Genomic DNA, 25,803 nt, shown 5'->3' with positions numbered 1-25,803 from the left:
TTGGAGTAACTAGGGCGTTACACAAACGACCCCGTTTTTTTATTAGCGGTGACATATGTCACCGCTAATAGTCTTATATATCTCTAGCCCGATGGTCATCTTCCTCATTTGGGTTTGACGAAAAGCCCTAAAACTCTGCCTTGCTATTCCTCCACAATACCTTAACCAAAGGTATTTTCTTATTCTTGAGGACCTTGTCCTTTCTGTCAAGTATCTGAATTGGTTGTTCCTCAAAAGAGAGATCTGCCTCAAGCTCCAGATCGTCATAGCTCAAAACATGAGTCACATCAGATACATACCTCCGAAGAGCTGAAACGTGAAACACGTTATGCGCGTCTGACAATGTCGGAGGCAAGGCCAACCTGTAAGCCACCTGACCAATCCTCTCCAGGATCTCAAATGGACCTACAAATCTAGGGCTCAACTTTCCTTTCTTCCCAAATCTTGTCACCCCTTTCCATGGCGAGACTCTAAGGAAAACATAGTCCAGCACACATGCTCGCAACATGTCTTCTAATATCTAGATCGTCCTCTCAGATTGCCCATCTGTCTGAGGATGGTAAGCAGTACTAAACTTCTACTGTGTTCCCATGGCCTTCTGTAAAATCCCCCAGAACTTGGAAGTAAAAGTGGGGTCTCGATCTGACACGATCGACCTCGGTGCTCCATGGAGGCACACGATCTCTCTCACATAGTGATTTGTGTACTGATCAACTGTATATGTAGTCCTCATTGGCAAAAAGTGAGCTGATTTGGTATAGTGATACACAATAACCCAAATAGAATCATGTTGACCAATAGTCTTGGGTAACCCCACCACGAAATCCATCATGATGTCCTCCCATTTCCACTCTGGGATATCTAGAGGCTGCCATAACCCTGCCGGCCTCTGATGCTCAGCCTTGACCTGTTGACATGTCAAGCACTTAGCTACATACTCCACTACATCCCTCTTCATCCCCGGCCACCAATACAACGATCTCACATCCTAATACATCTTCATGGTGCCTGGATGCAAAGAATAAGGTGTAGTATGAGATTCATCCAGAATCTCTCACCTCAAAGTAGTGTCTAACGGAACACAAATCTGACCCTTGTATCTTGTGAATGTGGGAAATTCGCTGAAGAGGCAAGGCATTCAAGAAGAGGGCCTCGCATACGTATGGGGCCTCACACGGCGAAGCTAGGCGCATGAGTAGGGTCCCTTGATGTCGCGGCATGTAGAAGGCTGCGCATGGCCAAGGAGGGCAGCCTTGCATAGCGAGGCCTGAGGCACGGAGGGGCTCCCTTGATGTCGCGCCGATGGAAGGCCACGCATAGCCAAGGAGGACAGTATCGCACAATGAGGCGCGATGCATGGGAATGTCCCCCTCGCTATGTGAGGCCCACGGAGAGACGCGTGCCTAATGACCTGCATACGAGTCCCTAGGAATGTCCCCCTCGCTATGCGAGGGACACAGAGAGACGCATGCCTAATGACCCGCATACGAGTCCTTGGGAATGTCCCCTTGCTATACGAGGGACACGGAGATGCGCGAAGGGCCCCCTGACGCGAGGGCGTTGCGCGAGGGCCTATTGCGCAAGAGGTCTCATGGAGAAAGGGCACTTTGCGAGGGCCTATTGCGCGAGGGGTCCCCTGGTGCGAGTGGGCCATGACGCAAGGGCGTTGCGCGAGGGGTCCCATGGTGAGAGGGCGTTGCGCGAGGGCACCTTGCGAGGGCCTATTGTGGGAGGGGTTCCGTGGTGCGAGAGGGCTGTGAAGCGAGGGCGTTGCACAAGGGGTCCCATGGCGCGAGAGAGTTGTGCATCTCCCTACCATCTTGCAAGTCCACGCAGTGAGATGCCTCTGCCATCTCCCAACCATCTTGCGATACCACGCAACGAGACGTCTCACATCTTGCACTTACGGACCAACATGCAAAGGCCTTATCTCCCACGCCCCTTTGATATGAGCATATGCCCCACTGATGAGGCCCTTCTTTATTTTCTAAGGAAGGTGTCACCAGCAGGGTGCGACTCCCATATACATATATCTCAATCAAGGCTACAAGTTGTCTTATACTTAGCAGAATATAAAGGGATTTGGAGCAAGGTTATACCTTGGATATATAAGAGCAACCTTCAGGTACAAAGTACGCGTACAGAAACAGGCTATACGACCCTGAGGAACACAAAGGCGTGGCTCTGACATCCGTGTCTAACAAGTAGTGGTGGTACGAACTCGTACGGAGAGTGGAGGCACTACCAGAGCACCCCCGACCATATGCCAGAGTTGACAGTACGATGTCCTACGCCACTACTCTGGCATTGTCAGCGTAGACACCACTATGTCCCGAGCCACTACCCTGGCAATGTGCCTACATAAGTCCTTGTCCCCTGTGACCTACTTGTATCAAGGGCCAATAGAGTCCACATATAAATTGGCTTCGACCCCTCAAGTTCAGGGGTTGGAAAATTCTTTGTATGGATAAACGATTAAGAAATATATGATCTTTGCTCCATTGTAGTTCTGTATTTTCTTCTCTTTCAAGTTCTTTCCATCTTATTCTTAGCTATCTTTCACAATATAACTTGAGTTTTCCGACCTTATATCGTTGACGAGTTCTCACCGTCAACCTATCTCAACAAGCCTAAATCATACACTGTATAATCTCTGGATACTCTAGCCAGAGCATCCTCTCTGATCTTGATCAGCTGTGGATCACCCAACTGACCCTCCTTGATTCTCTCCAACAGTGTAGACTGTAGCGTAATATTGGCCAACTGGCACACCAATAACTCTATACCAGCTCTGGTCATATCATATGCTAATTCTCTGGCTATTAGCCTCACACTATAAATATGCCCCGGACCCTTCAGGCTTAAAGCATTAGCTACCATGTTGGCCTTTCTTGGATGATATAAATTCTCACAGTCACAATCTTTTAGTAACTCCAGCCAATGTCTTTGTCTCATATTCAAATCTTTGACGAGGCTCATGATCTCCACCCTTCATCTTGATTTGATCCAACCAGGAAGCCTTGACTTTCCTTATAAATACCCCAAGACTTGAACCCACTTCTCCACACCAAGATTTGTTTAGCCTAGTGGTATTCCCTCTAAGCCACTTCCAATAGCTCAAAGGTTCTATCCCATTCATGGGCGCTACAATGCTAGCCAGGGGGTGTTTCACTCTGCCAATGGTGCTAGGGCGCTAGGGGGTAGCACTACAACGCTACCCTGCTTTTCCAGATACCTATTTTGGGCACTTTTTAGGGTTTTCGGCTCGGGGTTTCAATTCCTAAGGCTCGGGATCGAATCTACTCACCGTTTGGGTACAATTCGGGGTCCCAGGAATGAGGTTTAGGTTAAGACCCTTTTATGGTTGATTTTCATTAATGGAGGTTATAATTGGGTATGACCAGGTGACCGCTAAGGAATCAAAGGGTCGATCGTTCTCCAAGGTCGTTCTTGTATTAATTCTTGCTCGAACAAGAGGTAAGAAAACTGCACCCCATACCTGAAATGCATGGTTATTCATTAGGCATGCTGAGTGTTTAAATGTGGACTTTGATTGCATATCAAATGCTTAGCAATCTTGCTTAATTTTGAATGGCACTGACTTATTAGTCAGAATCGTCAATGGTGTCAGTATTAACTGTGAAGCTGTGACTCATTAGTCAAGTTTAGCAATAGTACTGAGCACTGGTCGTATGGTATTGACTCATAAGTCAAGAATGTTCTTAGCGTGTTTAACACAAGACGAAAAGATTAGATCTAATCGACATCAACATTGAATGACTCATCATGAGCATTAATGCTGGACTAACCTCAAGTTCGATGAAAACTAAAAGCGCTTGTCTAATCTCATGACTAGTCACTTAAAATCAAGGCTAGAAGGTCCAAGTGACTGCATCGTCACATGGCTATGGGTGCTGAGCCCACGTTAGTGACTCACTCATCAGTCACTCATCTGATTCAAGCTAGTGACTTGCTCATCAGTCACTTATCTGTTTAAGCTAGTTACTTACTCATCAGTCACTCATCTGGTTTACGTTAGTGACTTGCTCATCAGTCACTCATCTGATTATGGCTACAAACCCTAGCAAGGTTACCAAAACCTTGAAGTGATATTCACTCATCTGTTCAGGGCTATAAGCTCTGTATGATTATCATTTGATATTATTTACATGTAGTAATGAGTTTTCTTGCTGAGCCTTGGCTCATGGGTGCTATGTGGTGCAGGTAAAGGGAAAGAAAAGCTCACCCAGCCTTGAGTGGAGAGTTAGGTGGAGATGTGTACATATGCGACCGCTTGATCACCACGGCCAAGGAGTTTCTCGGAGGAACTACGGGTTAACCCTATTTTTCCCGCTTAGGTCGGCAGGTTGTAATTTTACACTGTAATGACCATTTTGTATTGCAAATAACTTGTAAACGCTTTTATGGGCCCATGAACAGTTTTATGTTTTAAATAAAATATATCATTTCCTTTTTTATCGGTTTTTCACCTTAGCCTATTAATAACACCTAGATGCACGTTTATAACCAAATGACTCGATTAGCGAGTTAAGCACAGTTCAAAGCTCACAGTAACGGTCTTGGAGTAACCAGGGCGTTACACAAACGACCCCATTTTTTTATTAACGGCAACATATGTCGCCGCTAATAGTCTTATATATCCCTAGCCTGATGGTCATCTTCCTCATTTGGGTTTGACGAAAAGCCCTAAAACTTTGCCGCCTGCTCCACTTTCTTTGTCGGAAAACCCCATTTCCACCCCCTCAACCTTCAAATTGAAGCCATAAATCTCATAAACCAACCTTCCAAACCATAACCCCCACTACCCCGTCTTCTCTCTCTCTCTCTCTCGTCGGGTCTACCATGGAACCACGCTACCGCCGCCTCCTCCACCACGTTGGCACCCCCACCATGCCAACTCCTCCTATATATATAGGTATATTTAACTATATATATACATATACACTCCGTCCCTCCCAATACACTCAGTCTCAGGCGTCGCCTCAATAGTCAATTGATGATATAATTTAATTAGTTGATATGGTGAAGAACATGAATGAGCAGCTTCAATACATGTATCAGCAGCTTGCACCTGAAAAATGTCTGACAACAAACATGGAGATGCAGAATAAATGTCAACGGTTTTACCAGAAGTATGTAGATTCATCTTCTGAACCTCAAACACCTCACATGTCTCAAGGTTCAGCTTCTCAACCTTCACCAAGCCATCCCGACATGCCCGCACCATCGTGGTCGTCTCAACCTCTAGCTCACCCATACATGTATCAATGGTCGTTGCCTCCATACCATCAGACCTATCCTCCTCATATGAGTGGACCTTCATCGCAACCTATGCCTCCTCATATGAGTGGACCTTCGTCTCAACCTTCGCCCTATCCCTATACATACATGTATGGAGCTGGAGGATCATCGTTACCTACACAGTATCCATAATTAATGTCTCTGCAGACACTATAGCCACCGCAGACTTGGCAGACACCATAGGCACCAGAAGGGGATGATACGGATGACATCGCGGATTTGAGAGATTAGATTTTATATTAAACAATTACTTTTAATTAATATATTATTGTATGCATGGATATTAGTTTTGTAATCTGAACGAATTATTGTTTTTATGGATATTTAATTTGAATGTTATTGTTTTTATGAATTAAAAATTATATTTTCTTTTAATAAATATTTTTTTTCATTTATAAAAATATATTAGTGGCGAAAATTGATTATGGGAGCACATTTTTTTGTGGCGGTTGTCAAAGTATTAGGGGCGACATTTAGGGGAGACTTTATTGTTATATTATTTTATAATATAATGTAATATTATATTATATTATAATATAATGTTTTAGATTAAATAAATGTGAAAAAGAGTGTCACATATTGTAACATATAATAGAGAGTTACAATATTTAGATATATGAGATATATCCAAATAATGTAACATATTTGGTATTACAATTTTGTAACTTCCAAATTTTACCCTTTATTGTGTAAATTTGGTGTTACACAATATTGAGATGAATTTCATAAAGCCATATGTGAAATGACTGTTAGATATATGATTTTAACCCCAATAATGTGTTTTGGGGGTTACAAAATCATTTGGGAGGGTTTGGAACCGTTTGGAAAAATATCACATTTTTAAGTACTGAAAATGGTCAGTGGCCGCGGCCATTGAATGTTGGTGGCCGCGGCCTGTGGGACAGAAAGTAGTGGCCGCGGCCACTAATGTCTCTCGTTGCGGCCACAAGGCAAAACTGACAATTTTTTCAGTTTTTTTAATCTTTGTTGAACGACTCAAAAAACTCAAATAACTCCAAAATCTCATTTTTAATTCCATATTAATTTAATTAAACATTGGTAACAGCCATGGGGGTTGGTGGAATTTGAAATTCAAAGAGTGTCTCTAAACTCTATAAATAGGAGCATATAGCTCAATTGAAAGACACAACATTTCTATCCATTAGAGCACTTGGCTAGAAACACCACGAGGCTTGATAATTCTAGAAAGCATTTCCTATAATCTGTGAGAGATCCCTTAGTGCTTGAGTTAGGGGGAAATAAGCTTTTGGACAAAGGTTTCAAACCTTGTTCAAGTTGGTGATCCCCAACACTCTTCACTTTGGTAGTGTGAGTGAGAGTTGTTTCTATTTAGTTTCTTTGTTCTTTCTTTCTATTCTATTTCTCTTCATCTTCATATTCTTCTCTTTTGTTTATTTGTATTTCTTGTTTTGAGTTGTAATATTCTTGTCTTTATTTCAAACACTTTTACTTTACATGTAATATTTTGCTTTGAGTTGTATTTTTCACTATTCTATTCTTCTTCTCTTCTTCTTGTTCTTTAGTTTATTTCTATTTTCAGTTATAGAGTTGTAACCTTATTCAATCAATCAATATTTATTTGTAATATTATTGCATAGAGTTGTATTATCTTACTATTTCCATTGAGGCAAATACATATTTTCCTAACATTTATGTGTCGGTGCTAATAATGCATATTAGCGTTGACTAATTAGGGCGACTTTTTAGGGACGACTTGTCTCCCCTGATGTCATTAGGGGAAACTTTAAGGGTTATTAAGGGCGACATCCATCACCCCTAAAGAGATTTTTTGGTCACCCCTAAAATATTTTTTGTTGTAGTGCCTACTGTTAGGGTTTTATGCCCTAATTAAAACTCAATTTCTTTGTAATCTTATTTATTATCAATAAAATAATAGAAATTATTTTTTGACTTGGTCAATCACTTTGCTTACATGTTTTATTTGCATGATTATTTTTTTGATATAAATTTCTATTAAATCCCGAGCATATAGCTAATTGTATTTATAGTGACGTAATCCGTGGAATATAAATATGATTATATGTTCAAAATAAGTTAGTCATAAGATTAGTCAGTGCACATGATTTACACTAACTTGCCAATCTACGATATGATCTACTTACACATTGTAGTGTTACGTTCTTTCCAGAACATTAGCAAAGTAGATAAGATCGGATGTATTTGTTACATCGGACTGGACCGATATTGACAGTTGATAGGATAAGTAAACATACTGTTATCATCTATTCTAGTCATATCATATAGTTGACCATAGGTCAATTCAATCTCAATTATGAGTGGTTAGTATTCTAACTGATTGTATTATTTGAGTTCTTTGACCTGCTCGTTACCATCTTACCCTACGGACTAGCCCATACTTACATCTTGGGAACTCAATAGTATAATTGAGTGGGAGTGTTAATCATAGATATGAACATCTATAGCTTCTGATGAATAAGTGAAACGATGGTTTCCTTTTAGTTTGGTTCAAGGTGTTAAAGGATAGAGATCTCATTTCAGTAATTAATATTAGTTTACTAAAATATCATTTACAATGAACTAAATGTTTTAAGGATAAATACAATGAGGGGTAAAACGGTATTTTAGTCTCATCTCATTGTAGACCGTCTATAGAGGATTGAGTGACAATTATGGTTGTAACAATGGATAATTAATAACGTATCTATATTGCTTATAAAGCATTCTATGAATTCAAGAGTGCAATTCCAAGTCTTTAGTTGAGTCACGAGGAATTAATAAGTTAGTAAATTTATTTGTTAGATTTATGATAACTTATTGGAGCTTGATTTCATAGGCCCATGGTCCCCACTGTACCTTGGATAAAATCATCTAGATAGTCTCAATTAATTGATTTAGTTATCAATTAGAATTATCAAAGTTAACCAGGTCAATTTTGGATAGTTTCACAAAGTTATGTAATTTTGAGAAGAAAAGAGAAACAATGACAGATTTATTAATTAAGATAAATTGGTATCTAAATTAATAAATAAGTTTAAATCAATGTTCAAATTATAAATAATTAATTTGATAAGGGATTTGAATAATTATTTAATAAATTAAATCAATAGAAAATAATACATGCCTTGATTTTATGTCCAATGGGCTTATAATCAAATGGGAAACTTCATGGGCCTAAAGCCCATGATAATTTCGACCTAGGACTGTTAATTAACTATTATTTTATTGAATTTTTAATCAAATAAATGATCTAACTGAGTCTATAAAGAAATGTTAAGTGAGAGTTGAAATCAGATGACAAACACTGGTTTTCTGATAGGTTTTAGATTCTCTCTAAACATAAGTCATTTTCTAAGCCTTATTGTTCTTTTATCTTCTTCTTTCTGTATCTATCTCATGTGTTGAGAATTGCCCACTCTAGTCTAGGTGATCCTAAGGATACTTTGGAAGACTGCGAAAAAAATTGAAGATCGGTTCAGTTTCTTGTTAATACTCTGCAACAGAAATGATACAAGGGTTAGAGTAACTGAATGAATGACTCATTCATTCCGCTGCGTATAATGTAAGTATTCTTATCATCATTTCTCTTTGAATTCAATTTTAGAAACGCGTTGTAGGTTGTCTCATATTAACTTGTTTAATATTAAATCTACACGAAAATAAATAAAGATCTTGTATAAGTTTTCCAACACCTACAACATCACTATCATATTGCATACATTATTTCCACCATTGAATCATTAATTCATGTACCAAAAAATGTCTCTACTCATAGGGACAAATCAACCATCCCTACGTCAGAATTCTCCTATGTATTTATATAAATTAATTTAGTGCTTTATATTAATTTATCATAATTTGTTACATGCAAATACATAAATCACTTTCTTAAAAAAAGCATAAATCCCTTCTTTATTTCTATAAAATTAAATGGATAAGATAATGATAGTTCAACAAAACATTCAAATAAATCATCACATCATGATAATGTTAATACATTCAACAAATCATATGAGCTATATATATATAGTTAAGTATTGGTTCGGTTGATAGAAGAAAGGACAGAAACAAAGATCATGAAAACACAACCGGCAAGGAGTATCCCAGAGGCAATGTAGCCCTTATCAAGAAAACCAGGTATCTTATCTCTCTCTTCTTGTAATAAGCGAGTATAATCATCATCAAGAGCACCACCACCACCACCACCAGAAGCAGATTGCGCAACCAAAATAAGAAGGTCGAAGGCACCCGGCACGAAATCCTTAAGCTCGAAACTGACTGCGAAGCCGGCTCCCACCCCCGACGCCACAAACAAACTCACCACCTTGTCTCCGTAGAAATCCACCTCTGCCAACACTTTGCCCGGTATCAACCGCTTCTCGGTGCACCCGTAATATATTGCAAATGGAAGCTGCAATATCAGGTACACTGCTCCAATGGCTGCCGTCGCAACCACATATCTATATATATAATAACTTGTATTGGTCATACATTCATACTTAATATTTATTTAGGTAGTTCTATCTATAAATATATATATATATATATGTGTGTGTGTGTGTGCGTGCGTAGGTACCTATATGCGTTAATATCCTTGAAAGTGGTTTTTTCTCCGTCGCTGAGTTTGTAGGTGTCGAGAAGCAGCACCGCAATCGAACCAACAAATAATAAGAGTGTAAGAATCCTCAAGGCAAGGATGAAGGGAGCCACATGGATAGTTGTGGACTTATTATTACTCGCCATTCAATTAATTACGCAGTTGATCTGAAGAATAATAATCAATATTATTAATTAATTATTGCTTAGCAGTTAATTCTTAGTTCTCTCCGTACGTATTTACGCATGCAGTATCTGAATAGTAAAGGAACAAAATATTTGTATATATATAGGGAAAGGTAAAGAAAGAAAATACAATATAAATATATATATATATATATGTGTGTGTGTGTGCTGTAAAGTTTGGACGGCCTTTTTCTTTTGGTTACTATTAATTGAAATTAACGATATCGATGCTGTGCAAACCGCGTAGGAATAACCAATTGTAGCAGTAACGAATATATAGTTCTTATATATATGGCCTGCTGCCGGCGCAATGTATTGCATGAATCATCGTCAATGTTTACTAGTTGGCTTAATTTCTACTCCAAATTTCCAGAGCCATTTTTACTTAGGTTTGATTATCACCTAGGCCATATATATTTCTAAACTTAATTTATTAGTATAGGTTCGACCCATGTATTCAAGAAACATATTATAAACAAATACCTTCTTATTTTCAATTGTGGTGAAAATTCCAGCCAATTACTACCTATAAAATTTTTAATTGCCATTGCACTGATCAATATGAAAGTATATATACTTTATTACTTTAGTAGCACACTGAAGAAATTTTGATGAAGTTGGAAATGCTATCATGTTGATTAATAAATTTGGCTGAACTCCGCTATATGAGAAATTCAAGCAAATTAATAGTTCTAAGAATGGAAATTCCAATTTTTTTTTTTAAAAAAAAAAACCCTATTGCTCAACGAATGAGTGATGTGTGGAGGACAAGTTGTCTGTAAAATATAAAAAAAAAATCGAAATATCCAATAATCCCGTCAGAAATAATATCCCTATGCCCATTTTTATACATATATCATTTATTTATACCGGATTTTGTTTATAATTTTTTTCTATGACATCTAGGAAAATTTACACGGGGCATAGTTATTACATTAATAATTTGGGTATTTTAACCTATTCTTTCAAGATGAATGTGGAAGATTCTCAGCTTGGATTTATTATTGGTCTTGGTGCAATTGTGAGGGCATCTGATGCATGGTGTCCCTTTGCCATGTTTTGCTAAAAAATTGGAGGGCGCTATTCACCTACAGAAGCTAAAGCACTTGCCCTTAGCTTTAGCCTCCATTGGATTGCTAGATATTTTTGTAAATTTAATAGAAAGTGACTGAAGTTGTTGTTAATAGTGTCTTTTCTCAACAATCTATTTCTTCTCGCTGGGTTTTTTTTTTTATCTAATATTAGGCACTCGATCGTTATCTATCATTCCATATGCATCTCTAGTTCATGTGTTGCGTTGTTGTAACAAGGCGGCTCATAAATTAACTAAGTATGCACTTACGATGAATAATGAGTTTACTTGGTTGGATGAAATTCCACCTTGTATTTTAACCATTGTACTTACTAATTCTAACCAATGAGAATTCGGTCATTTATCATAAAAAAAAAAAAAAAAATTGGGTATTTTCATTTACAAAAATACCATGGGTGCTTACTTTTTTTTTAAAGAAAAAAAAAACAACCCACCACCAACCAAGTGGCCTAGTGGTAAAGTGACATGCCTGAGATTTTAGAGGTCAGGGGTTCGAATTTGTTGGGTTTTATGCCTTTGTAAAACTATATTTTTTATGTAAGATATTTTATTATCAATAAAGAATGGAAATCATTTTGTTTATCAATGCATTGCTCATGTGTTTTATTACATGATTATTTATTTAATACAAACGTCTATAAAATCCTAAACATGTGTAACTAGGTCACAGTAGATTATAATTGCAATTATATGTTCAAAATAATTAGTCATAAGATTAAATCAGTGCACAATATTTTCACTGATTTAGTAATCTTTGATATGATCTATTTACACAATAGTGTGGTGTTTGATCCAAGACATTGACCAAGTAGATAAGATCAGATGTATCTAGTTACATTGAACTAGGACCGAAATTGATTATGGATAGATAAATAATTATCGTTATTATCATATCTAATCAGTGTTACAACATTGATCATAGGTCAAGTCGATCTCAATTCTGAGTCATAATATTTCTACTAATTATATTATCTGAATCTTTTGACTTGTTTGTTAAAAGCTTACCTTATAGCATAGCCTGTACTTACATCTTGGAGATTCAATAGTGTAATTGAATGAGAGTATTTATCATAGATATGAAATCTATAGCTTCCATAATATAAGTGAAAAGATGATTTCCTTAATAGCTTAGTTCAAATGTTGAGTACTCATTTCTATAATTAAGTTTACAGAATTATCATTTATAATGAACTTAGTGGGAATTAAGGATAAAATACAGATGAGGGGTAAAACAGTAAAATTCACCCGCTCATTAGTAGATCATCAATAGATGATTGACTAACGACAATGATTATAACAATGGATAACGTATTTACGTTAGTGGAAATATGTTCTATGAATTCAAGAGTCCAATCCCGAGTCTATAGTGGAGTCATGGGGAATTAATAAGTTGTGAGATAATTTATTCTTTAAATAAACTCATGAGAACTTATTGTAGCTTGTATTCATGTATCCATGGTCCCCATGTCGTCTTTGATTAAATCAAGTCTAAATGTCTCAAATAATTGATTTAATTATCAATTTAGAATATCGCATTGACTAAGTCAATTTTGTGATATTTACATGAATTATGAATTAGATAAAAGAAAAGAATTATTGTAAAATATTGGACATATTTATTAATAATGACAAATTGGTGTTAATATTAATAAATAATATTAAATCAATGTTCAAATTATAAATAGTTAATTTGAATACGGATTTATTTATTTATTTAGAAAATAGCTAAATAAATGGTTCTTGAATTTGAGTCTATTGGGCCTTAAATTTATGACACACATCATGATCACAATACCCACATGGTGTGGCTGGCCATCATGGGCTTTATTTACATTTTATTTTTCAATTTAAGAAAATAAGCCCTAGGTTGTGTCTATAAATAGGATGTTATAGCTAGGGCTTCCATAAGACAAGTTTTTGGTAAGTGCTCAGTTAAAGAAAACCCTAAATTACACTATTCTAGCCACTCTATCTTCTTCTCATCTAAATCCCTATATCATGTGTTGAGAAAGTTGCCCACGCTAGTAAGACTTGATCAAAGATTGTTGAGGAAAGATTGTGGTTGCGTTCATGTTTCAGTTCTTGGCAATTCCTAGCAATCATAAAAAGACAAAAGGATAGAGAATTGAAATTGTGGAGTCTTATTAGTTCCACTGCACATAAGTACGTAATTTACTTTATCTCTGTGTTTATAGTTTGATTTCAATAGAAGCATGTTCTATGATTTCCATTTAAATTTGATTAAATTAGAAATCGCATGAAAATAAGTGAAATCTTATGATAATAAGCAAGATCATGTATATATTTTTCCAACAGAATCTGAGTACTCCTTCTGGAATCATGGAGCGACAATCCAAGGAGTCTTCAATGTGAACACAGAGTGTTCTACCCCAGACACCCTTGCCCTCTGCCTTAGGATCTATTTAGTACTAGATGGTTGGATGGGGCTTAGGTGACGTACTCCATCGCAGGTTGGGGCAACCCATTTTGTAGGATCTTGGTGAACAGTCATTGGCGATGTTGGAGCTCTCAATGGTAACACCCAGAGAGGGGAGCCACACTCGTAGTCCCCCTCCTCCCTTCCATCCCAGCAAAAAAGAAAGAAAAAAACACATTTGTCTCTCTCTTTCCACTATCAAGTTGTTGTTTGTGGACCATTGTGCCTCTTGTTCATAGACATGCTTGATCGATGGAAAGCTCAATCGTGGACAAGCTCATGACATCGTCACCAAACATTGCTAGACACCACTACACATGTCGGATAAAGGTGATGTCGCAACAGTTTGACATCGTTTTAAGGCGAACTTTAGCCGCCACCAGGTCTAGAGGTGATACCAATGGAATGAGTTCGTCAAGAGGAACATATCCCATCCACCCACTCCCCCTTTATCATCGGTGTTTTCTAGCGAATTTGTGGGTATATCCACGCTTTGGAGGCTTTTTCTAGTGACACTGCCGCTCGTTTGGGCTCAATAGTAGTACCATCATGACCTACTCTTTGAGGGGGTCATTTTGGGATATGGCAAGCATATGTTTCTTGCTGTCGCCGAAGAAGATGATTGGATTGGATCGTTTTCGTGTTGTGTTTGAAAAATAACTTTGTAGTTACTTTTTGATTTGGTAAAGCAAAAGTTAAATTTAAGAGTTACCATAATTTTTATTTTTTGATATGATTCAAAAGTATCTTTTAAGTTTCTTTTCTCATTGGTTAATATAAAAACTACTATTATTCACATGTAAATTACATGAGTGACCAAAAAGTGTATTTTAATTTTACATTTAAAAGTGTTGTACCCTAATCTTAGCACGAGTTCATTCACTCAGCTCGAGTACAGCTGGCTGATAATTACGTGGAAAAGTTGTCAAGAAGAATATCTTATTATTATCTATATAGACAGCTCGAGGCCCGTAATGGTCAGACCTGGTGTTAGGCATTCTGACTTTACCACGAACTACGAATAAGATAAGTCCTCAAAGCACTAGCTCGAAGTCAGATAGCTGTCAGAATGCAAGCCCGTGGAAGATACGCAGTTCGGGTGATTCAGATATAATGCATATTGCATATTAAAGGATTCCCAAAGATTCGAGATTTTCTTATATGCTTATTCATGACCAGGCTGTCATATTTATTATCCAAGATAACAGGTCATATTTATTTTGTGATCAAATCATATCCCAATATAAATATGAATTATTTATATGGAAGGTAGACATTATGTAAATGCGTGATTGACTCACGCGGTTACCCAAACTTGTCCATGAAATTCCCCTATAAATATTGGGAATATTGGACAGGAAAGGGAGATAATTTTGTAATACCGAAACTCTGCCAAAATAGAGAGAGAAATAATAATAATATTGACTCGTGGACTAGGTGGATTTTAACCACTGAACCACATAAAATTTATGTGTTCTTGAGTGAATTCTTGATATTAACCATGTAAAATATTGACTCGTGCACTAATATTTTAACCACTCTGCCATAATAACACTATTGGTGAAAAATCGCATCAATAGTTTGGTGCTTTCATTGACAGCAAATTAGTGCTTCATTAAAATCCCAGTCAATTCACATTATGGTGCTCACTCGCTCAATGCATGATAATGAGATGGAACAGCCTGGTGGGCAGGAGGCCCATCATACTGCTGTTCTGGACGAACACGGCATTGAGATTCAGCAACGTCCAGGAAAACAACTGGCTGGATAAGGCGACACTGGGAGTTCGGCATCATTGCCGCCGAATCCAAATCCATACTACCTAACTGTCGTCGAGTTGGAAAACATATAGTTGAGGTGCCATCTCGCTAAGGAAAACAGGCAGATAGAAGAGGTTTTTCCTCGGTTACCCCCTCTGGTAACCGACGTTAATGTCGGAAAGAGGCAGAGTAGGTCTCATAAGTCCCACAAGAATAATCGATCCAAACCGAGTCGATCAGTCAGAACTGCAACTCCAAATTCTGTACCTACGGGGCAAGATCGCCAGAATGCTCGACCCAGCGATCATCATAGGGGTCATCAGCATGTCAGTCGGTCGGTTAGGACTGCAACCCCAAGTTCGGTGCCTTCTTCACCAGCCCCCAAGAATGCCCATGAAAATCCACGAGGGGTGGTTGGGACAGGCTCACAAAGTCAAAATGCTCCAACAAACCATCCTATGTCGCGATCAGATCACTAGGCACAAAGAACTAGAGACATTGGAGTAGACATAGGTCGACTAATTTAGTCTGCCCTAATGGACCGAGGATAGCCTCACCAATAAGACATCTCCCATCACCTATAAGACATCTGACACCACCTCGTCCTCAACGGGACATTCCAACTTATGGAGATAGTAGGAGAAATCCTCCCCCATCTGCCAATCCTTACGTCCCACGAACATGTGTCAAAAATCCAAATCCTCAGCCCCAACCGCGAGTTGTAAGCTTCACAAATGGGAGCTACCAGACCAAGTCGTCGTAGTGGCAGGACCGAGGGCGACCTAAGAAATTAGTTGAGTTCAGCACAGAGCCCTCGAAATAATCTGCAACCCAATTTGCACGATGTTTGAATTTGTAGAGAAGGAATCTAGCTTGGAATGAAGATATTAGCTATACGCAACAAGAAGAAGGTCCGTCCATAGTACGCGATAACGGGAATGCCCCACAAAACCAAGCTCGAGCTTGGAGGGACAATAACCCGTCAAACGCATACGATAGGATTGGAGCTGTCGAACAGCCCCCAGGTAACCTAGGGACTAAGGACCAAACCCTCGAAAGACTAGCCTTAATGGAAGGGCAAATGAAGAGGCTTTTATGTGGAAAATAAAAAGACGATTGCGACTCAGATAAGAAGCTCGAGCCTTTCGCTCCAAATATTGCGGCGGCCACATATCCTGTAGGCTTTAGAATGCCACACCTATCAAAATTTGGTGGAAATGGAGATCCGTCAGATCACATCGGAATGTTTAACACCATGATGATGGCTCACAATGTCGGGCTCGATCGAAGGTGTATTTTATTCCCTGCAACTCTGGTTGGGCCAGCCATGCAATGGTTTAAACAATACAGGAGGCATTCCATAAGCTCGTGGAAGAAGTTTTCTTCTGATTTCAAAAAAGCATTCCGATCTTCACAGGTAGCACAGGTTGATACTGATTCATTGGCCAATGTAAAGCAACAACCTGGTGAGACATTGAAAGCATATCTAAGTAGATTTTCCAATGTCGTTGTACGAGCTAGGGATGCTGATGACAGCTCTAAGCTAATGGCAATGAGGACAGGAATCCTCGTCGGGGGCGACCTGTGGCAGGAACTTCAAAGAAAAGGAGTTAAGAGTGTGGAAAAATTCTTGGCTCAACCTCAAGAATGGATTAACCTAGAGGAGGCACGAGCTTCTATTGCGGGAACCAGCCAGATCCTTGTTCAGCCCATTGGAGCAGTAACAAACGTTGCAGCCACGGCTTAAACCGTTACCCAGAATAACCAAGGGGGGAATAACAAAAGGAAGGGAAATGGCGAGGGCAACCAGAGTGGGACGAAGAAAAATAAGTCCCTAGAGAAGTTCAAATCTGTTTACGCTACTTATACCAACCAACCTTTAAGGAAGGTTCTGCAAAAACCTGAGACGTCGGGACGTCTTCTAAAATGGGCCATCGAACTTAGCCAGTTCGAGATATTTTACATGCCACGAACCTCAATTAAAAGTCAGGCCCTTGCTGATTTTATGGCTTAATGCACCGATTTTCAAGAGGAGCTCTTGAAGGAGTTGATGCAGGAATTATGGAAAATTTTCATTGACGGGTCGTCAAACGAGAATGGATAAGGAGCTGGGATCATCTTAATCTCACCAGAAGAGCATCGATTTCACACAGCTCTAAGGTTCGGATTTGAAGTATCCAACAACGAAGTCGAATATGAGGCCTTACTAGCAGGACTGAGGGTAGCAAGAAAACTCAAGGAGAAAGCCATCCAATACTATAGTGATTCCCAACTCGTGGTCAATCAGGTATTGGGAGAGTATCAAGCCTAAGGTACCAAGATGGCGGCCTACCTAACTAAGGTAAAGGGAGAACTTTTAGAATTTGAGTACAGCTCTGTTGAATAGATACCCCGCGAGCAGAATTCTAATGCTGATGCTTTGGCACGGCTTGCTACCACAAAAGAGGTTGAGACATTGAATGTGGTGCCAGTGGAGTTCTTGGAGAGCCTGAGCGTGACAGGAGAAGTGATAGAGGTCGAAAGATCGACATAAGGCCAACCTGGATGACTCCCATAATGGAATACCTCGCAACTAGAAAGTTACCTGACGACAGAAAAGACGCGAGAAAAATACTTTATCAAGCTCCACGGTACGTAATAGTAGATGGAACCTTATATTGGCGTGGTCATTCGTTGCCTCTCCTACGATGCTTTCTACCCGAGGAAGCCAAAACCATTTTACAAGAAATACACGAAGGCTTTTGTGGAGATTATGCTGGGGGGCAAAACCTGGTAATGAAGATACTGAGCCGGGGCTAATTCTGGCCCACTTTAATGAAAGACTCGATCTTGGATGTTCAGAAGTGCGATAGATGCCAGCGTTTCGCCATGGTTGCCCAAGCTGCTCCGGTCGAGCTAACAATGATTTCATCCCCATGGCCATTTGCGGTATGGGGAATCGACCTAATAGGCTCCCTACCTATGGGAAAGGGAGGAGTTCGTTACGCAGTGGTGGCGATCGACTACTTCATGAAGTGGGTAGAAGCCGAGCCTCTGGCAACCATCACTTGAAAAAGAGTCCTGGATTTTGTGGTAAAGAATATTATATGTCGGTTTGGGCTTCCTAAAAAGATCGTGTCAGACAATGGGACACAGTTCGATAACGATCTCTTCACTGACTGAAAAATATGGCATCACAAAGAGTTTCTCGTCAATAGCATATCCGCAAGCTAATGGGCAGGTTGAGGCTGTAAACAAAACACTTAAGGCAAGCCTGAAGAAGAGGTTAGATGAAGCCAAAGGATTATGGCCCGAACAGCTCCTGCAAGTACTCTAGGCCTACTGAACTTCTCACACGACCTCCACGGGGCATACTCATTTTTCCCTAACTTTTGGAAGTGAGGTCGTACTTCTAATCGAAGTCATGGTAGCTACTCATAAGCAAAGGACATTTAATCAAGAACAGAATGATGGACTACTTAACGCATCTCTCGATCTGATTGAAGAAAAACGAGAGGAGTCGTAGTTACAGCTCGCCCATTATCAACAAAAGATCACTCGCTATTTCAATTCAAAGGTCATGGGTCGTATACTAGGATTAGGCGACCTGGTTCTCCGAAGGGTCTTTTTGGCGAATAAAGATCCCAAGGATGGTGTGTTAGGCCCAAACTGGGACCATACCAGATTGTAGAAGTGTTACGCGAGGGAACTTTTAAGATAGCTCGACTGAATGGAGAAGTATTCCCACGGACCTGGAATGCTCTGTATTTGAAAAAGTATTATCAATAGTACCACCATCAATGTAAGGCTTATTTATAAAAGTCATTTTTATTAAATAATAGATGGATTGTTAAATAACTATTTCTTAGTGTCGTTATTGCAAGCTCGTGTTCTCGTATTTGTAAAAGTAACCAGGAAAGTTTATGCCTTCTAGTTACTTGGGGGACACATAACCGAGGTTGGAAAAATTAAGCCTGCTCGGATAAAGGTTCGAAACGTAGAAGCTTAAAAAAATTGATTATTCAACGGCTTTTTGAAGCTCGAGTTTTCAATAAACCTAGAACGAACTAAGTTTAAATCATTTGAAACCCTAGACGTAACCAGGTCCGAAACTTAGAAGCTTGGAAACATTTATTATTCAACGACTTTTTAAAGCTCGAGTTTTCAATAAACCTAGTACGAACTAAGTTTAAATCATTTGAAACCCCGAACGTAACCAGGTCCGAAACTTAGAAGCTTGGAAAATTTGATTATTCAACGGCTTTTTAAAGCTCGAGTTTTCAATAAACCTAGCACGAACTAAGTTTAAATCATTTAAAACCCTGGACGTAACCAGGTCCGAAACTTAGAAGCTTGGAAAAATCGATTATTCAACGACTTTTTAAAGCTCGAGTTTTCATTAAACCTATCCCGAACTAAGTTTAAATCATTAAAAACCCTGGATATAATCAGGTTCGAGGCCTAATTCTTAACATGTATGATACAAATAAGCAAACAAAAACTTGGATATAACCAAGTTTGATAAGATCTATCTCGATCTAAAAATCGATTCCTAAAATCTCGAATGTACAAGTCTAAGGATTCGTAAGCATGAGAAGATAATAAAGAAAGGACAAATGGATCAAAAGTTAGATATATATTAAAAATAAGGCAAAAAAATATATTGTCACACCGAGGAGAAATAACCTCGAACTAAGCCTGAAGGCAATTGTTTAATATGAAAAAACTGTTAGAAAATTACAAAGAAAGTCATAAATAAAATCATTGGGCCCCGTCAGTTCACCCCGCAGAGGTGACCTCCCCGCCATCTCCCTCTGCTGCTCCAGAAGCCTCACCAGTTTCTGAGGGTTCTTGCAAGAACCGAGCCTTGAATTTAGCAAGGTACGGATCCCACAACTCGGGCTCCATAAAAGAGAAGTTCTCATCCTAGTTGAAAGCCCAGCAATGGTATAGCATCTCCTCCATGGCTAATGATGACACTGCTTTTTCCTCCTTGGCTTTAACTTCGGCCTCGAGTAGTCTCGCTTTGAGCTCACCAATCTCGACCTGAAGCTATTTAGCACGATTGTTCGCTTCTGCGGTCTGGGCTTGGGAGGCGGATAGTGTGGTCTTTGCGGCCTGCTCTTTTTCTTGGGAAGAGGTGAGAGCAGCCTTGGTAGCCTGCTCGTCCTTCTAAGCAGTTGTCAAAGCAGCTTTGGCAGCCTGCTCACCTTCTTTGGCAGTGGCCAGCTCGACTTAGAGATCTTCATTTCTGGCCCTAGCACGAGTTATGCTGCGGTATTGGGCCAGGACGAACTACAAAATACAAAACAAGTAAAAAATATAAGATGAAGAACACAGTAAAAAAAATGTCACCACCAGGTGTGGGAGAAGAACTCGTGGTGAGGTTCATCCCCATGGCGGACTCGAAGACATTCTCCGGGCTGCACTCCTCTAAGGGTCTCAGGTCCCTCACACTAGCTTTATAGGCGTGGCCCACCATATGAGATGTTGTCTCATAAATAATACCCCGAAAGGCTTCAGGGATCCTCTCCAGCACCTGATGATCAACCTGTATTCAGACGGTGGGGGCATCGGCCTGTATCACTTGAGGAGGAGGCATGAGTTGAAGTGGGGGAGGGGGAACCTGCCCAACGGTGACAGAGGTCACCGGAGCTGTCTCCCGAGCTGAGCTCGTGTCCTTACCCTTAGCAGGGGATTTTGAAGTATTCCTCGCTGCAGGGGTGGTCTTCTTCGCCACCCTGGGCCTCTTCACAACGGAGCCTGCTCCAGGCTTTTTAGCCTGAAAAGCAGTCCGTAGGTCGGGAGCTCGTGCGTGTTCCATTTATTCGCCTATAAAGAACAAAGGGGGTTAGTTCACAAAAATTGTCAAAACATATACAAAGAAAGAGAAGATAACGATCCTGCCCTTCGGGCTGGGGGAGGAATCTATAATCATCAGCTCAAGTGTATGAACCAGGCTAAGCATTGTGACCTCCGGCTCTGGGAGTAATGGAGAGGATGGGGAATCTAGGGGTACAATCTCTAAAATCCTAGGGGGTTCAGGTCCCTCCTCAGGGCTAGATTCATCTACATACTGCCTAGACCCAGGAGCAAATGCCCCTTGGAGCAGAGAGGGCCAAGTTCTAAGGTTGGTTCCATATTCTTCAAAAATAGACAACCTAAAGTGCAATGTATTGTCAACCACAATGGTGCCTTTGGGGTAGCTATGGTCGTAGTGCACCACCAAACGGTCCACGCATTGGAGGCGAGTTATGTTTAGGTCCGAATCGGTAGGGTGGCGACTAACTAGCTGGTTGGGGTTGAAATGAATTAACCTAAAGCTAGCAGCAGCCCGATCTAATTCCCTAAAAAGCTATGGATTACCTTGGCCGGAGGGGTCAGCTGCTGCCCCAGAAACAGCTCGATCAGGATCAAGTCTCTGGTCTGCTTCGGGGGTCCTCCTTTTTCACACGAGAGGCACCTCGTCTTCTTCCTCCTCGGTGTCCTCGGTGGCTGGCAAGGCCTCTTGAGAGGAGGGAAGCTCGGGGATCACCAGAAGAGGAGCCCGGGTCTTCAAGGCCAGTGTTTGACCCTCGTCGTTCAACTTACAGGCCAGCATCGTGACGTCATTCACGACCTAGCGATAGTCCTTTTCACTGGGGGAAAGTCTGGACAACTTCTCATACTGACCCCCGAGGGTCACAGATTTTCCCGTCCTAGCGAATATGGTTGCATGAAAAGAAAATTCAATCAGGACGTGTACAAGAAAAATATTTTAGAGAAATAAAAGTTCTCGAGCTGGATTTACAAAGATGGAAGACTTACGAGGTCGGTTGAAGTAACGGTGTTCGCAGTTCTTGAAGCCATTCGACATAATGAATAAATATTTATAGTCGTTTGGATGGCTAGAGAGCTCAATGACGGAGGCGGAGTTTGGAAACCGCGTGAGGTAGTTGAACCTGTCACCGCATCTCCTCTGGTCGGGGCTCGCCTTGAGGCAGAAGAAGTATAATGTCTGCTGGGGTGGGAACCTCCCACTCATGTTTCAAGAACAGATATTTTAGCCCCGCCAAAAGTCTATTTGAATTTGGGGGGAGTTGAAAAGGAGCAAGTTTTATGTAGTTTAAGAAATCTACGAAATACTGGTCCAGGGGAAGGAAGGCCCCAGCCTTCAAGTGCTCATCACTCCAAGCTGCGTAGTCGTCTTGGAAAGGGGCACAGCTCCGTTCCCCTTCGAACGCAAGTCGGGCGAGGAGAGTCCTAGCTCCGATCTCTATGTTTTAGCTCACATAATCTTATTCACCTTCCCCTGAGTTGTGATCTTTGAAATGATGTGCTCGGCCTCGAAGAACGCGTTGGGTCGACAGAAACTTCTTTCTCCACTACCGGACCGAAGTGCAGAAGGGGAGAATCAAGGACGGCCTGCTTCCATTTGTCCTTGTATTGGGTAGATGATCTCGTGTATTTCTTCTTTGGGGGGGGGGGGGGGGGGGGGGCATCAGATAGCCTGACGACAAAGCGACCTAGTTAGTAGGCGACCTAAGATGGTCTATAATTTGGCCCGAAGGTACGGACAAAATGGGTTATTTTTGTTATACAAGCTAAAGTTAGCTGAAACCCATCGTGTGGGGCCACGCGATGCCCAAAGCTACGCGCCTCGATTTCTTAACAGTCCCCTGATATTTAGGGATTCGTGTGTCAGAAATGTCAGACCACTACTTTCCTTGGGAAGCGATTTAGTGCAAAACCACCCAAGAAAACGTAACCCCTAAAGACCATTCAGTTTATTTACCCCGAATGGGTATTCTCTAAACCAATTCACCATTAGGGTTACCCAGATTTACCCTAAAATTTCCCCAGTTTTATGAACGTCTAATTTATAAAACATGTTTGGACTCACCCATTGAACATAAACCGAAACCTATTCCCTATGAACATTTAGAAATAGCCTAATGGTAACTACAATGAATGTTGTGGACAAACATGGTTAAGAACAGAAATTTCATTGGATGAAAAAAGAGGAAAACTTTTCAAATCAAGGGAAGAGATACTTACATGAAATACGTTCACTGATTAGAGGGAGTAGACTCGGCAATGGGAAACTCCTAGAAAGCTTCTGAATGTCTGGGCACGAGGAACAGTTTTGGGGATTCTGGGAAGAAGAGAAGCTTGAAAGTTCAGAAAAGGGAAATTTTTAAATGCAAAGGTGGTGAAGTTTGAAATCTGGTCATCTTATTTATACGTAAATTATGGAAATTAATCTGGGCCATCCAATTTGGTTAGCTCAAGATCCAAGGGCCAAGATTAAATAGACCAAATGGCGGCAAAAAGTTGACAAGACAATTATTGCAGTCCTCGAAACCCGAACAGACGCCAATTGCAGAAGACCATGTGTCTAGTACTCGAGTAATAGGCATGCATGGTTTTGTGTAGTAGAAGTTTAGAAGCCCCTACTGTGTAGGTCATAAAATGATGACGTCATACACGAGCAGGAGCTTAGGGTCAAATGTTGTACCCTAATCTTAGCACGAGTTCATTCACTCAGCTCGGGTACAGCTAGCAGATAATTACGTGGAAAAGTGGTCAAGAAGATTATCTGATTATTATCCATATGGACAGCTTGAGGTTCATAATGGCCAGACCTGGTGTTAGGCGTTCTGACTTTACCACAAACTACGAATAAGAAAAGTCGTCAAAGCACTAGCTCGGAGTCGAATAGCTGTCAGAATGCAAGCCCATGGAAGATATGCAGTTCGGGTGATTCAGATATAACACATATTGCATATTAAAGGATTCCCAAAGATTCAGGATTTGCTTATATGCTTATTCATGACCAGGTTGTCATATTTATTATCCAAGATAATAGGACATATTTATTTTGTGATCAAATCATATCCCAATATAAATGTGAATTATTTATATGCTTATTCATGAACAGACTGTCATATTTATTATCCAAGATAACAGGACATATTTATTTTGTGATCAAATCATATCCCAATATAAATGGAAATTATTTATATGGAATGTAGACATTATGTAAATGTGTGATTGACTCACGCGGTTGCCCAACCTTATCCATGGAATTCCCCTATAAATATTGGGAATATTGGACAAGAAAGGGGGATAATTCTGTAATACCGAAACTCTGCCAAAATAGAGAGAGACACAACAATAATATTGACTCGTGGACTAAGTAGATTTTAACCACTGAACTACGTAAAAGTTATGTGTTCTTGAGTGAATTCTTGATATTTTTCATTACGGTTTACCATTAAGCACTAATCTGCCCTTGTTATTTCTTAATACACTGTTGGCGAAAAATCGCGTCAATAAAAAGTTACTATCTAGTATACTAAATAGTAACATTTGCTAATAAGCTATATGGTAACTTGTTATACTATATGGTAACTCATTAGTTTTTAAAATAGGTTTGATGGTAATCTAACAGTATCGTAAATAACAAGACACCAAAATATAACCTTAAAATGAAGTCATATTTTTAAAAGTAACTAATAAGTATCTTAAGATAATCATTTTGTACAAATAAGTTTAGAGGTAACCAAAATGTATCTTAAATAATATGATTTAAAAATTAATTCTTTTGTGAATAGATAACCACTTATCAATATAGTAAGTAATTAGAAAGTTTTTGATAATCCCAAAAAGGAAAAAAAAAAATTGAACAATGAGATTGCGCCCTCTTTTTTTTTTTTCCCCTGAGCTAGCAAAATTCCCATTTTTTGTGGAATGGATTATTTTTAAGTTGAAGATATGTAAAATATATTATTTTCCACAAGGTAGGAAATTTTTGTAATTATTTTTGTTTTGAAGTTATATTTTGGGTATTATTTTTAGAGAAGTGATTTTTGTGAATAAAATTGGTTTTAGGTATCCTCATGAAAAAATTCCTAAAATCTATTATGACTATACGAGTTCTTCATAAGGTCACGCTAAAATTTATGTCTTGTTCACATCTAAATGATTCTAATTATTTAACACTTATAATTATGAATCACATTTTAAAAATGTTTTTATATGATTCACATTTTTAAATATTTGGTTCATATAAGGTACTTTTGGTTTACATTTGAAGAAAGAAACTGTCACAAATCTTGCTTATAATGAATACAGAACAGAGTTGAGAAAATGGAATCAAAGCAAGGGTTTGGAACTGCTCTAGTAGCCACCCTGGTCCTCCATGCGATTGCCATTGGCTACACCCTTTGAAACTTGTTCATTCTATATATGGTCATGCCAGTCCAAGCTATGGTGCTCGCACATCCTAACCTTGTTCTTTTTGCATTCAAGAAATCCCTCCGGAAGTTACACAAGAGCACCCTGTGCCCTCTTCTTCACTTTGTCATAATTTATGGATACGTAATATTTACAGTCTCTATATGATTGAAACTTTTCATTTTGAAAATTTTACCATATGACACGAATTA

At 39.6% G+C, this 25,803-nt stretch overlaps 1 protein-coding gene across 1 annotated transcript; it reads right to left on the bottom strand.

Annotated features, from left to right (window-relative positions):
* Positions 1-9,352: 9,352 nt before the first annotated feature.
* LOC133824080 (CASP-like protein 4D1) lies at positions 9,353-10,065 on the bottom strand. The gene is made up of 2 exons (XM_062256947.1): positions 9,899-10,065; positions 9,353-9,782 (listed from the first exon to the last, which is right to left on the bottom strand). The coding sequence occupies exons 1-2, from the start codon at positions 10,063-10,065 to the stop codon at positions 9,353-9,355; spliced, it is 597 nt and encodes a 198-aa protein (XP_062112931.1).
* Positions 10,066-25,803: the final 15,738 nt, after the last annotated feature.

This window comes from Humulus lupulus, chromosome 3, assembly GCF_963169125.1.
Source record: "Humulus lupulus chromosome 3, drHumLupu1.1, whole genome shotgun sequence".
In the NCBI taxonomy this organism is placed as follows: Eukaryota; Viridiplantae; Streptophyta; class Magnoliopsida; order Rosales; family Cannabaceae; genus Humulus; species Humulus lupulus.
This window is presented reverse-complemented; position numbering and strand designations above follow the sequence as displayed.